The following is a 16,079-nucleotide window of genomic DNA, read 5'->3' as shown; positions in this document are numbered from 1 at the left end:
CTCCTAAAACTACGCAAAATCGTAGAACATACATAGGGGTGATTCGGATACTCATCACCATGAGGCTTTCAAATTTTAGCTTTTGGACGTCAACTTCTCGGCCACCCTGTATAATATTTATAGTAAAAAAAAAATATGCATAAATAATATATTAGTTTAACAAATATCTTGCGAGAATTACGGTGTTATAAATATATATAATTTACCTTCTTATTACATGACAGGATCATATCTAAAGTGTAATATCATAATGTATTTTAATAATTACAAGTTTCTTTCCAAACATTCTGTTTTCAATCTACATTTTTGGAACATTACAACTAATTATATAGTGTAAAATTATATTCATTACTTCTAATGATTATTAGTGTAGCCTTGAAGATAATGAAATAATGAAGGGACAGTCAGAAGGCCAAAATAATAATCATATATCCATTTAAATACTAAAACATTACGTAACTTACATACAGTTAGCGCGCGACTTGAATGCAGGTGGGGCCTGAGGTAAAGAGCGGGACCATCTCCCCCCGCTGTCCGCACGCCTCGCCTCGTGCGCCTACTGTATAGTGCTGTGCCGTAGTCGTCGCGTTAATACTAAAGTTGCGATCCCGTGTATTTTTTTTATTCTTATTATGACTGATCCAATTCCATAAGCTTCCGTTCAAATAAAAACGATTTTTTATTAATCGCCAAGCACGAGAAATGGCGAACAATGTGTGAAAAATTAGATATGTGTATTAATGAAAGGCAGAACAATGATTTTAGATTTTTATTATTAGGTTAACGTTCAAATTTATCGACACATCCATGATTATGGTCTTCAATTACAATTAGATCACAGCACTATCGCATTCCTGAGCTCTGCATTCAACTCGCGCTATACCTGTACAATATGTAAATAAACTAGATAATCAACAGAAATCATGCTATTTCCCTCTACGCGTGCGTAACAGGAGCGCGAAGTAGGCGAGTAGTCTGAAGCCGATGAACAGTAGGATCATACTAACGACGTCCATCGTGAAGTCTTCCTGTATTGTAAATAATATACAAATTATTTATTAAGATTCCCAAACATGCATAAAATATGTCGATATTATTAAACTTTGTTTATAGATATTTATATCTAATGGAGCAGCTGATTTAACAAAATTAATTTGTCTGAGCAAATATAAGTGCAATGTAATTAAATATTTATTGCGGAAAATAGCAGAAAAGTAACGAAATGTGAAATGAAACTATTTGATTATAAGTAATAATGAAATACAATTTTAGCGGAAATGAATAGGTTACGTTTAGGTATTTAGTTACTCATGAGCTAAGAAAAGAAAAGGAATTTAGTAGGAACGCAAGAAGAATGGCAAATAATATAATAAGATTAAACGGCAAGACTTGGGTGGGACTAGGAAAGCGCAAAACAGATCAGAATGTCAAAATTGCCTTTGCCAAATTGGGGAAATAGATAAAGTTATAATAATCAACATTAATTAAAAATATTGTTCACCATTATAAAAAAAAGCTTGTTATAAACGAGGGTTTTTATCATCATTATAATATGTAGTCGTAAGTAAAAACTACATAGGAAAATATTTTTTTTAAAACAAAGATGAAAATAAGTCAGGATTATTGTATTTTATTAAAAATAAATTCTGACCTCTGAGAAACTAAGTGTCTCCAACACCACTTTTCCGGAAGCTGGGCACGTGAAGTTCTCACGTGTACACGCGATGCTCTCCACTCCGGTCCACTGGTTGATGAGGAGAGCTTCATTCCCGTATCTGAACCAGGATAGGTAGGATATCCAGCCTAGGTAGGGTGGCACCGAGCTGCGAATATAATTAAAAGTTATTAAATGTATTTTACTGATTAAAAAAATGACAGTTCACGACAGCTTAAAGTATTGTGATCTGTGTAGTGTGATGGCTGAAATGCATTCTGTTTTAACAAGTGAAATCAGCCATTGGAATCTAGGTAGTGATATCATCACTTGGGATCAAAATTAGTATAAAATTCGCTAATGACCGCTATATAAACGTTTTTTGAGGCAGACACTTCAAAATCACCAATCTAAGGTATTACGCCTCCATACAGACGGTAGTCTGCTGAAGTCGGATCAAATTCAATATTACGCTTCTTAAAGTCCGAAAACTTGCAAATTCTCTCGTGTTACAAGAGAGCGTGAAGGAGAGTGATCACTTATCAATAGTTGGTCTTGTTTGTTCTCCTCTACCATTAGAAGAGATAAACAAAAACAAGTCTGCATTGAAATTACTTTCGCAAGTGTCGACACAACCTTTAAAAGGTACGAAGCCTATACGCACTGAAAAGCTTTCATAATACTTTGAGCAATAGAATCGTAACTTTGTTATTACAAAATAACTAATATTATTTATATATGTTGTCTTGAATTGGCCACAATAGCAAATGTTACGTTTGTATAGCCATTTACGATGTATTTTCCATAAAAACTCACCCAGAGTTGAGGAAGAATCCTCCGAACAGCATGAAGGGAATGATGATGGGAGGTCCCACAGAGGCTGCCATGCTGACGCTGCTGCTTGCACACGATATCAAATAACCTACCAACAATTATTTCAATTATTTTCGGTTTTTTAAACCTATTTTTAAAGCAATTTTCGTTCACCGGTGGGGCTCTGGGCAAATACTAATTAAGGCTCTGTCTTATTAACCAACTAATTGCCATAATGTTAAAAAATTGTTTGCGATAAAATTTTATTTATTTATTTGGACTCAAACCCAAAAACAGTAACTGTTCGATAGTATCACATAAAAAAATCAATAGGTTTGTGTAGTTTTTTTTAAACTTAGTATTGCTAACTTTAACTTTTGTGGCGGCTTTTTATATATGGCCCTCGACTGAAGTCCAGTAGGCCCAAAATATAGATTCGACCCTGACCATGTCCTTAATTCACATCCAGAATTACCCTCTCATAAAGGCACTCTTCATAAGCCAAAAGTGGAGAAATGAAATTTTGTGTAGGTACGGACTAAATGTAGAAGCTATGACCATCCTACGGCTTCTATGTTCAAGGTTGGCACCTCAACGGTATCAGCACCAATATTATTCTTGAATCTAATGGTATGGAAGCATTTGCTAAAATATTTGAAATAAAAAAATAATAAAATGTTGAATGCTTGTTATAACATATAACAATAAAAATAGATGGAGGTTAATTAATATAATTTAAATAAAAAATTTGTATACAAGCCTTTAAATATTGTATTCGTTTTACTTTATATGATATATCTTTAAAACGTCACAATAACAGTAAAACATATCACGAATTCAATTTCAATTATACTTTATAAATATATTTACAGCCCTCACCTATATGAATGAGTAAATATTTTCTCAAGCAAATTACTATAAAAAATAACTATTCTACAATAGCACATGACCCAACTCAACACACTTTATTTCTCATGTTTTTTATTTGTGAAGACCAGGTTTCTTTGCATTAGAGTTAAACGCGCTCTATACTCTACGTAGGCAGTGGTTTTATATTATATTAATTAATATAAATGGATACATAACCGGATTACTCAACAGAATTATGCAAAGTACGTATTTAATGTATAAAAAATACTTTTTTTATTTTTTATTATTTAAATATTTCTACGTATGAAATAAGATACATTAAAAGTTTATTGCAACTGTTCAACTGTGCTGTTCAATCAACTCATGGTGAAAATTCAGCAACGGATAAAATCAGCTTGAGTCGACTGAAAAGAATGTATTTCGTTTATTAAACCCGCCTTGGCCGTATTTTTACATCACTGCTTCACGGCAGATATGACACAAAATACACAAAATGAAATCAATCAGTCTTAAATAATTTATACTAGATAGACTGTGAAATGTGTGAACTGGTAAAAATAGCGGCGATCTGTTAACCTTTCTTTTCAGCAACTCACGCACACTAAAACAAAGTGACTAACAAATCGCTTAAGACGAAGTAATCGCGCGTAAGACGAAACTGTCATGCACACTATAATAATATGGCCTGTTGCCATGCGTTGCGTAACAGGGCTCTATCTAGACGTATAAATGATCTAAGAAATAAGTATTATGTAACATTCTTACCGAATGAAGTAGCGACATTGGTGATCAAGGCGGCCAATCCTGAAGCGATAAAGAACCTCTCAGGAGCTGGATTCAGACCAATCATATAGTAGGCGACGGTGGTGAACACCAGCGGAATAGTCGCAAACACCGGTGCCTCCGCGAGCGTCTTCGACAAGAAGTACACATCAGCGCGGTACATCCCCGAATGATGCTCTCGGATGAATATGGGCAACTCTGAACAGAAAACCTGAAACAAGAGATAATGTCTTAGAAACTGGGTTTAGTAATTTATTTAAACAAATTATAATACTGGCAGAATTTCCACGTTACATAGGTAGGCTGGTCCGTTGACTGAAATAGCTGCCAGCACTTGGGTTTCAAGTAGCCTTATTGAGGAGTGACGATAGTACTTTGTACATTTTCCGCGCCTCTGAGCCCCACGGACCAAGTGGCTCGTCTCGACACCAAACGGTACAAAGGTGTAAGACTCACTGAGACCGACATTTTTGCGACGCTTGCTGTCTTGCGTAGTCGAAACAGTAGCCCCAACACCAGCTGACATAACTTGGACGTGAGAAGGAGCCAGAGTGTCGGCGCAAGTCGCGTCCATCACCAGCGCCCTTTCCCCGTTCCCAAGCCACTAGGGTCATTCCATCTGGACGTTTGGCATCGCGGCGGGTAGTAACCATTTGGCTCTAAAACAGCTGATATATTAAGATCAGCAAATGCCCTGCGGATGACTTCATTAAAGCTAGCATGAACATGAACATGCAGAGACGGTCATGGAGAGAGAAGAATCGGCAGGACGACTGATACGTCCTGCCAATTTTAGGCAGGATAGCCAGTGACGCCCAAGAGCACCTACCTGAACGCCACATCTACATGGATGTGGTTCATTCACTTTTATAGCTAGCCGGAGTGATACATATACTGACAATGTCATATTGTCAAGTAGCGTTCCAATTCAATTGAATAATTAATTTATCTAACATTGCCATAAGGGTCTCAATTTAATCATAAATAATGCTTGTAATTGAGGGTCTCTTTTTTGATCATACATGGTGGAGAGTGTCACTACCACCAACACCATATTGTTGGGCATAAATCCGTACACACTATTTGCAATATATAATTTTAATGTTATCTGGAGTTCTCTGCAAAAATTAAGTGTTTAGACTAAAAATAATTATTCTCATCCCGCCTATACCTATCCTTGATGAGAATTGACTAGACGATCAATTTGGTCAAATCTCGTAAGTCCCTCCAACTAATGATAGCCCAAAAAATATGCTAGTATAGACGTTTAAAATAAAATACAAATATTGCCTAACCAGTGACATGACTAGTAAAAAAGTACCCCATGGAAAAGGTTGTTATACTTGCCAAAAAAAAAATAACATGCTCTATCTGCGTTGAAACCGTCTTTATACCTTTAAGCAGTTTTGGACCCGTTTCGAGTGCAAAGCCAAGTCCAAAGTGGGATAGTGAAGGTTAAAATACTAATATGTATTACCACAGAGTAGGGATAAATACTTACGTATTAAGTATTACTTGCATGATGAGCGATACTTACGTTTATCACAGCGAATATATTTTGGAAGGTCATGTTGGTTAGGAACATAAATATTGCGCCGTTCATATTCATTACTCCGTCTTGGTCCAGATTCTGTCCGAAGTATATCACGCCAATCAGTATTGACACCATCTGCAAAAAACATTATTATAATTACAAACAATTGTTAAAACTCTTCAATATACGTTGAGAATGGCATTTATTATACAGTTTTTGTCTATCTATACATATAAAACTATCATGTTCGTTTGTTCTAAATTGCAAATATTACACAGTTCTGTACCACTTGTTTTGATATTGTATACAAACTTGTATTCATATATGGATATATTTTTATTAATCTATGTATAAACAAGCTAAAGTAATTCGTAGGTACATAAGATATTTTCAAAATAACTTACTTTACTTATACGAATATCTGTCAAAGAATATAACCCACCTTTAAACAACAAAATACATTTTTTTATACCTCATTATTCCTAATTTGTGCTTATTAAAAAATATTTTCGACTTTTTAGTTTGGTTATCTGTTATATCGTGTTTTTTGTTTTTTTTTTTACTATTATTTATTTTTGATTTTTACGTCTTAAAACCAAAGCACAAAGATGACTGCCGGATATAAATAAATCGCTTATCCTAAAGATCATGGTTAGGAGAATGGGACAGACTATCTGAATTATTGCATTGTCCAAGATAAGTGTGAATAGTTAATCCGACGGCTAGCGACGACGGTACCTAGCCAGTTTTTTTAATTTTACTTATATGAATATTTAGTAATATAATAAACTAAACGCAATAGCAAACATCTATCCCCTAAATTATATTCATTGTAAGAAGGCTTTTCATGAACCACTTCAAAATATGTCCTATGAAGATACAGAAAAATTCCTAATAGTGTTAAAATAAACACTATCTATATTTTATGTATATTAGTTAATATTCATTACTTTGAAGACATTGTTTACTTATATACTTAACCTGTAGATTAATTTATACCTTTTTACTTTATTGAGTTTCTCTTTTTTGTGATTATTTACTTATAATATAAGCTCTTTACACCTGAAACACAGGTTTACCTAGTGCAGGCACAGTGTTAACTAGCTTTTAAGTAAAACTTCTATTATTATTTTGTATTGTAATAATGTCCTAATAAATAAATTGAAATTGAAAAAAAAAAATTAAAATGAACACATAAAATGTAATTAATAAGTGTAAGTTTCAATGGTAATACTTACGATAGTCTGTAGAAAGCGCACTTTGATGAGCATGGGTTCCTTAGTGACGGAGAGCCAGGACCTCCACAGAACTGCCCGGAACTGCGCGCACCACGACGCCTTGTACGGCGAGCGGCGCACGCGCATGGCGGCCGCCGACGACCACGCAGAGTCTGCCCAGCCTTGAGTAATCTTGCGCTGACGATCAAAACCATTACTTGTTACATACTACTAACTGATTTCAACACCAATATACCCAAAAACCCAGAACTTCGTCTCTTGGATTTAACGCATGCGTAACGAGAATTTATTGAATTAGGCGTTACTTTGCGGAAATCCATAATTATACAAATGATTTAAGTTTTCTTTAGTGTTAATTCCGCCAATATTTGTCTTTAAAAATTTTGCAGTCTCGCGCCAGATTTTGACGAGACTACACGTCCTGATGATGCCTCGTGTAGAGGCGAAACACGTGTCGAATTGTTTTTAAAGACAAATATTGGCGGAATTAACACTAAAGAAAACTTAAATCATTTGTATGCGTATCGAGATACGAGTTATTCGTGAGGGTCGTTTATATTGCAGTCTAATATTTATTTTTTTATATTTTGTAATAAAACAGAGGTTTGAGTTGAAGCTAATAATAATTGAGATTACGCCATAGTTATCAAAATAAAAGACAATATGTATTTGTTAATAGAACTTAACAGATAATTGTATGATTATTTTGACGTATTTATGCAAACCAATAATTTTGCCAGATTTAACTACGCGGCTACAGCGAAGCAAAAAGCAGACTTACGATTTTGACTGTATGTAGGTATGTATCTATATTATCTGCTCCCTCATAACTTCTAAACTAATCTTAAATATGACAAATGGGTCATTGCATCCTGATTGTCCGCTTGGCCGCTTTAAATTGAATTGAATATAGAATTGTGGTGAGACTGAACACTTCTACCTTTTGCTCCACAGACTCTTTACTTTCCATATGTGTCCTAAGCACTATTCATCACTTGAAATGTTGTTTCTGACACAGTCTTAATTGACAGAAACCCTTTCGTAAATAATAGTATTTTTTGTAGTCCTCTACTTTTATCTGTTATTTATATAGTCACGATGACTTAAATAAGTACATTAATGAGTCTTTGAAAAATTATATACTCTATGGCCTAAAAAAGTGTTGTTTATCGTACTTTAATGTATGCGTACAAATAACATAAGTAAAAAACGCTCGGTGCATCAACTCACACCACTAACGTTTTTAGACCCTTCTTATACCTGTGTTGCATAAAATATATTACCTCATTATACATGGCGTTCTCGGCCTCAGCAGCAATCTTGCAGCCGATCTCTGACTTAGCGAAAGCAGTGCACACTGTGTCAATAGTATGTCTGGTAGTTTCTTCTCTCCCAGGCACTCCAGCCAGAAGCTGGATATAGTGATCTGCTGGGTTGTAGTTTGCTGGACAGGCCGCTCCAAGTCTGGACACGAATAAATCATAATTATCTAGCTTATGAACCCGATTAAAATTAGTTTATTATTAATTATATAATAAATTGCAGGGAATCATTTGTATTAGAATAGGAATAGTATGGATAACTCTCAGCGCAAAAAGAGGTGAAAATTATTTTGAATATATCTCTCCCACTCTCTGTGTATGTTTTGCATTGTAACTTCCGAACTGATGGACCCATTTTATGCGGTTTTTTTACAGCTTGCATGGTGGAGATGATATATGAGTTTTGAGGTAGTTGAGAAGTGTGGGTATAAAAATCTTACAGCGTCGTCACATTAGGTGTCAATACCAACAGCACCATATTGTAGGGCATATATCCGTACACACCATTTATAACTTATTATAATTTTAATGTTATCTGAGTTCCCTGCAGAAATTAAGGTCTTAGAGTAAAAATAATTCTTCTCGACCCGCCATCATTGGTAAGAATTGACTAGACGAGCAATATGGTCACATTCTGGTAAGTCTCTCAAACGAACGGTAGCCCAATAATTTTGCTAATACAGCCCTTTAAACTAAAACACGAACAGTGCCTAACCAGTGCATGGCTATTGAAAAATAATTCCGTGCAAAAGGAAAAAAAATTACATGCTCTATGCGTGAAATTTTCAACTGGGAGAATAAGTGCTAATTGCTAGCTTTATGGCAGAAAAGGCACTTAGGTACCAGAATTTATTTAAATTCTGTATTTATTATGTAATGCAGTCACCATCATCTTCAACCTTCAACCCTAAGAAATTTAAGGTGAGGTGTAAGGGGAGTTCGGCGGGGGAGATAAGAAGGACATGATATGATTCGAAAATTGGTTCAGACGTGTAAAACTTAATATAGAAGGTGATCGAGACTACTTTAAAAGTATTTCACCAAAATATTACATTCATTTATGTTAGTTTATTATTTTCTCAAGACTATCTGCGTGTCCCACGTACAATAAAGGTATATTATATATTTACATAGTACTATCATTGCATATTTACTTTCGGGACTATCCAACTTGTAGATAACAATTAAATTATACTCCTTTATTCCAACTTACTCTTTAAAGAACTCGGTGGCCTGTTCAGGTGATCCGAGGAAGGCGACTCTTCCATCAGCCATGATGAGTAGTTTGTCGAACATGGCGTACAATTCCGATGAAGGCTGATGGATTGTGCACACTACTGTTTTACCCTTCTTTGCTAGTCCACTCAGCACCTGGAATGAGAAGAATGTATTTAAGTATAACTCTGGTGTCACACTTAATGTTGACGGTTAGTTGTATGGTAGGATGGATATTTTGCAATCACATTATTACGCGAAATGAATTTAACTCGAGGAAATTTTCGTGCAATGATTTTTTACGCCTTACGATGTCATTTAAGACAACAGGAATGTTATGATAGACTACGATTGGCCTTTAACGTTGAATCCCCATCTCGTGTCACTGTTTTACTAATGGTTTAATTAGTTTTAACATGGTCACACTAATCTCACTAACAAGGGACGGTCTTCTAAAGTGACGTCTGCAGATAACATCAGTGTTGTGCGGCGTATAATAGAGACTGATAAAAGAGTGACCTATCAGCAGATTCGGAAAAGCTGAGGTTATCGGTATGAGTAAATTGCACAAAATCCTCCATAAACATTTAGCGATCAGGAAGTTTTTTCCCGGGACCTCATAATTGAACCGAGGCCCAAAAACTCCGTCATGTTGATTGATGCCGTGAAATGGTTGAAAGATAACGGAGGTGACTCAAATGCTGTGTTAAACATATTATATATATTATTATTAACCGGTAGTTAAGAAAGATATGATATGATTGAAACCAAAAGACTTTTTTGTTAGGAGTTGCCTAATAAAGTGAAGAGAGGTCAAGGCGTGGGTAAAAGATGGTGGATTGGGATTATGGTGGACAGGTCACATTATGCGACAATTGTTTTAAAGGATCGAAAACAGTTACTGCAGAGTGGTACACTAACAATTGTTTGCCACTTGTCTTGGAAAAAGTTCAGGTGAAAGGAACTAGCAGTAAGATCCTTCTTCACCACGACAATCTAGGTCGCAGTCTGGTTGTTAGCTTAAATTAAAACAAAACTCAACTCTCCTGCCAGACCAAAGAAATCAAGTATCGTCGAAGAAAAAGAAGTAATTGCGTTAGATTGATATATATGATATCAATGTAACGCAATTACAGTAAAATTATTATGACATATTAATATATCCGCATCGTTCACCTGAACGGTTAGCTCAGTTGGTTAGAGCGCGGGTGCGGAGCGCCGGAGGTCGTGGGTTCGAGTTCCGCATCGTTCATAAAATTTTGTTTTTAAAATTTTATTTGTATATTAATATACCTGAATAACATTCTGTGCCATAAATGAATCCAACCCAGACGTTGGCTCGTCACAGAACATGAGAGGAGGGTCGGTCAACACCTCGCTGGCAAACGACAGCCGCTTCATTTCCCCACCAGATATACCCTTCAGCCTCCCAGGAATACCAATCACCGTATTCTGACATTTTGAAAGCGCTAACTGCAAAATAAAATACAAATATAAAATGAAGTACAATAATTACAAAATCAAATATTTCGGCAATGTTATTCGTAGATTAATTTCTCGGGTTCAATTTATAAAGTGCTTTTGTGAGACCTCTGATTAGTTAGCTGAGAGCCTCCTATAGATCAACATGATGTGGCTTCGACTCCAAAGTATTGCTTATTCTATTAACACCTATTAATTACCATACTATTTCAAAGTTTTTTTATGCAAATGGAGTACAAACGAGCGTACGGGTCACCAGGTGTTAAGTGATTACTGACGCCAACATTCTCTTGCAACACCAGAAGAATCACAGGAGCGTTTCCGGTCTTTAAGGAAGGTGTTCGCGCTTGTTTTGAAGGTACCCATGTGGTATATAGTCACCGAAACACCGCACAAGGAAGTTCATTCAACAGCTTTGTAGTATGTGGAAGAATGTTCCTTGAAAACCACACTGTGGGGGAATGCCATACATCCAGATGGTGGCGATTATATCCTAATCTGTGGCGTGTCGTGCGAAGATGGTATTCGGTTGGAATGAAGCGACGTCTCTAAACAACGCCGAGTGATCTAGCCGTTCACAGAGCACTGGCTCCCCGACAATACGAGCCGCTCTGTTGCACGCGGTCAAATAGTTCGAGCTGATACTGGGGCACACCAGACCAGAGATGACAGCAATACGTGGCCAGACCTGCACTTTGTAGAGCGCGTTATTTGTAATCTTGCTTACGAATGATCACAATAGGGTGATCACATATGTCTCAACCTATCTGCGTAAATACCTAACCTACTGCTACCTGTGTAAATAAGCTAACATCAACTAGGTAAAGTGACATCATTTGAAAATAGCAAAGTCTGTGAACATTACAGGAAGTTTTTGAACTTCTAGAAGTAGCTGGGCTGGTTGGAGTAATTAGCTAGATATGCACACAAATGGACCCAATTAAGAAATTAAATTGAGGAAGCAGGAGCTCCCCAAACCATACCATACAATAATACATTCAATATAATCATACAGTTACATAGTTACAGCTAAATTAGAATAAAGAAAATCGTATGTTTGTTAGTTTTGCCTAAAAATATACTAAGAATCAGAAGAATTACGATTTCGTAATTATTTTGATTCTAAATATCTAATACTCTAACGGCCGTTTTCAATAACGTATCTCTAGTAACGGATACATTGCAATCACCGTCTTATCTATCCATAGTTATGTCCAATATAGTTATAGTCCAATGCTATCTGTCGATAGGTTATTGAAATGTAAGTGAGCGTAAATGGATAGTCTATTTGTCTACCTCTACTTAGTTATACTAAGGTTAGATATGTTATTGAAAACGGCCGTTAAACGACAATATTTGACGTAATTAAAAAATGCTGGATAGGACAGAACAATGAAAACAGAAAAGATTTGTTGACTCACACAGCGTTAGTTAGTGGTTTAATCTGGTAATATTCACTGGTTAATAATCAAAATACTAAGGAGCTAATGTCATGAGTGATTGTCTGTTTACGACTTCTCAATCAAAATTGGTTACAGTAAAAATTAAATTCGTTTTCGTTTTCTATCTTGATGTATCTTTGTTAGAATGTTCTTCTCTCTTGTACGCTCTGTTTGTCTATACGCTACTATATCGTAAGTCTATCTAGCCCTAACCTTTGTTGAAGTAACATTCAAATTCAATTAAGAGATTGGTAATACTTTGATTATTCATCACACGTCTACCAAAATATTAATATTATGTAATAAGATATACTTCATTTAAATCATATTTTAATTAAACTAGCCACATACAATAATAAGATCGACCTTAAATCAAAATGGTATTAATTATTTACTTTTTATAATAATTATTATAACAGCAAGTAAGCGAAATCTTGTTTTCTGAAAGCAGTTATTATATTATTACATTTAAAATATGAATTGTGGGATAATTAACTTACTATTAACTTAATTATCACTTAGTGTAGTGTCGGTGGCACTCATTGGAATTAAATAATAATGAACTGAGCCTGTTTTTAATATTTAATATTTGTGATAAAACTTGAGGTAAAGAATTGATTAATTTACGCCCGTAATGGTGTGGTTAAATGAATAAGTAATATATAATGTAATACAATAGGTAGTAAGTCTAAGGTCTCGTGCAGTCTTGTTGTTTAGGAATGATTATTAAATCGCTTTTATTAAAAAATCTTATTATTTCAGTAAATAAAAATCCTTGAACCGAGCATAAGCAGTAAAAGATAATTTTATATGGTATAAATGAGTACAATAAAGTTATAGAATTGTTTTGTTCCTTGGAATGCGCTATTATCTCGCTCGTTGCATAATTATTTTTGTATTGTTTAGCCCGATTTTTATGAGTGGTAGTGTCATGTTGCGTCCTTAAGGATACAACCGATTTGGGCCGATATGCCCGGAGAAGAACCATTCTCCTATTGAAAGCAGACTTCAAATAATGACTTTGCCGCTTTTTTCGTTTGGTCTTTTGGCTTCTCTGAGGCCTAATTGACAGCACCGGTTTAAAAAATACTTCTTCAGAAGGGCACATAATCATTACTGGAGAATCTATCCTTAGACGTCCACTACTATATACCTGTACCTAAAGCTGAATGCCCAGACTTCTCCAATACGTCATCACTATGAGATGCGGTCTATTTTGCACCCGTGGAGGCAGATTTGTTGTTTGTTGGACGATCCAGATGTTGCTGATGTGGTATTGCAAGGTAACTTTTCACTACATTCTCTTAGGTGTCAGATCTCAATCATGTTCTAACCACCCCTACAAAATGGCCTCTCACCGAAAACAGGAGTACTACCAGGCTTGGGCAAACCCGGTAGCATTTAAGGATAAAAACACCAGTGAACATAAAAAGTACTACAATCATGTTTCCAAATTCCACAAAATTTTACGATTCCACGATATTTCTGCGCCTTCCCTAGGGAACTCGTGCGTTTATTCACACGCCAAGGCTGTCCAAGGAAATTCCTCTCAGCTTGCCTTTCCGCCACTGCAGAGAGGAAATTAGTCGGTTCCACCAGTTATTCGGCCGTTGGACTCATACACGCCGGAAGTAAATTCCAGCCATGCGCCGTGCAAGCACTTTTCACCAAGGGTATTCAATAATAGTGCTTGGGAAGGTTTACCACCCTATTATTAAAAATGTCTTTCAGCGGATTGTATCTCATAAATATGCATTAATCGACCTACTGTTACATATGCATTTTAAGTATAGTTCAAGTTGAATATATTAATATGTATTTAAATATGAACTAATTTGGAATCAAAACTTAAGTATCGAAACAGTAGTAAAGTATACTATAACATAAATAAACTTCTTAATGATACCACAGATTGGGAATGGAGCGACCGCCAACAGGCTATTAAAATTATAAATTTGATTGTATCGAATTAGATAAAAACATTAAAAATATAAGAAGCCTGCTGCGCTCATTCTTCTCAGGACTGAGGCTTAAATTTCCGATTGGATGGTAGTGTTTGACGTGACATGACGTAAGTGATTTCATATCCTATTTTGAATAAAAATATTTGAATCAGAAAGTATAGTTATAACTTTTACTTAACTCTTGAATTACATTCGGTTTATAGTTTTATATTTTCGTATTAATAAGTCTGCTTACACATTGGAGTTTCACAAAATATAAAATTACAATTTGAATTTCTCTAGGTTATTAATACCGCAGACATTAGATAGGCTGGTGGGTAAATGACCTTAGCTAACAGTGTCCGTTTCGTAACAGTCCTAAGCCACGTAACTTTATATCCGATACTGGCCTACGATTATTGGATTTGAGGCCAGGGCTTGGCCCTTGCTGCTCTAGAATGAAACTCAAGTTCGAACCTTCACTTGAGTGTGATAATATTCAATGGCGATTTTATATTCAATATGTATTTTATTAGTTGTCAGTCACTAACTGTTTTATTTATTGAAAAAGGAGGAGCGTACACCTAATGTTAACTGATCTCTGCCGCCCACATTCTTTTGTAACATCAGAAGAATCACAGGAGTGTTGCCGGCCTTTAAGGAAGGTGGTGGGGATGACATTCTAATTTGTGGGGGTAGTGCAAAGGTGGAATTACAGTAAAGCCTATGCGGCACTGTTAGCACGACCTAGTATCAGAAAATATTGATTTATGTACGTATTGTACAAACGACACAACCCTACGGGGTATTTTTAAGGAATATAAAGGCAAAAGAACTTTGGAGAAAGCATAGTTGTAGGTAAGTGAGACACACTGGAGTTTTACGCACCTTGCGGAGTACAGAGGTTCCTGTGTCATGTTGAAATGGGAATATATCCACATTGAAGGAAGGCTAGATTATTTTCGAATCGGCTTCGTAACCTTCAATCGGTAATACAAGTGTCATATGTGCTAATCCATTGCAGGACGACTGTCGCCTATATATACAAACATAGCATTGCTCTGTACGCTTGCAACGCTCCGGATATTGAGGGACTTGTGCAAAATTTCGGCAATACGAATAGGTAGGTAAATTAAGAATCACATAGTAAAAAATCATTGCCATATATTTTATTTAAAATACCAGTTTAGTTAAAAAAAGGACTAACCGATGATACCGATATTGTTTTATCTGAAGTAGGTTTTTTTGTTGTTTTGCCCATATATTATAAAATCACTGTTAGCCAATTTTTTTTTTACTATATACCTATCTAATAAGAGATGTAATGTGCTGTAGATTTTGTGAAATAGCTCCTTTTTTAGATATTTATGATTAAATCATGAAGTTATCGAAAAAGTTACGGGCAGAAGCAAGTAAAAAGAAATAAGAAAATTCATAAAAAAATTACTATCATTAATTATTTATATAATATCTTGATGGTCGTAGTAATTTTTATTCTATAAATTCTCTGTGAAGTAAAATATTTAACGCGTCTGAAACAAGTTTTCTCACGATCTTCTATATATAATTAATGGACGTTTTGTATAAATGAATATTTTAAGGTATTAAATGTACAAGGAACATATTCTAGTAGTGAAGATATTCTCATAAATTTTTATGATATTTGATATTCGGGTTTTTTTTTATATTCAATTGCAATCCTAAATTGGCGCTCCTAGATTCATAGTTCTATTTCAGATTTTGGTTTTTTCTGTGATTTCTTGTTTCAATCCACTTATGGTTT

General features: G+C 35.3%; 1 protein-coding gene across 1 annotated transcript in view; it reads right to left on the bottom strand.

The window, feature by feature from the left end:
• Nucleotides 1–754: 754 nt before the first annotated feature.
• The window catches only part of LOC126978769 (protein white), a 40,012-nt gene continuing 24,687 nt past the window's right edge, over nt 755–16,079 (bottom strand). The window contains exons 5-13 of the mRNA XM_050828196.1: nt 10,723–10,902; nt 9,428–9,585; nt 8,176–8,356; nt 6,893–7,069; nt 5,658–5,789; nt 4,103–4,331; nt 2,471–2,576; nt 1,652–1,823; nt 755–1,028 (exon numbers count right to left, since the gene is read on the bottom strand). Of these exons, the coding sequence (XP_050684153.1) occupies nt 927–1,028; nt 1,652–1,823; nt 2,471–2,576; nt 4,103–4,331; nt 5,658–5,789; nt 6,893–7,069; nt 8,176–8,356; nt 9,428–9,585; nt 10,723–10,902 (1,437 nt within the window). The 3' untranslated portion in view covers nt 755–926. The remainder of the gene's footprint in view (nt 1,029–1,651; nt 1,824–2,470; nt 2,577–4,102; nt 4,332–5,657; nt 5,790–6,892; nt 7,070–8,175; nt 8,357–9,427; nt 9,586–10,722; nt 10,903–16,079) is intronic.

Source organism: Leptidea sinapis, chromosome 1 (genome assembly GCF_905404315.1).
Source record: "Leptidea sinapis chromosome 1, ilLepSina1.1, whole genome shotgun sequence".
Classification (NCBI taxonomy): Eukaryota; Metazoa; Arthropoda; class Insecta; order Lepidoptera; family Pieridae; genus Leptidea; species Leptidea sinapis.
Note: the sequence above shows the minus strand (reverse complement) of the source record. Positions and strands in the feature narration are given on the sequence as shown.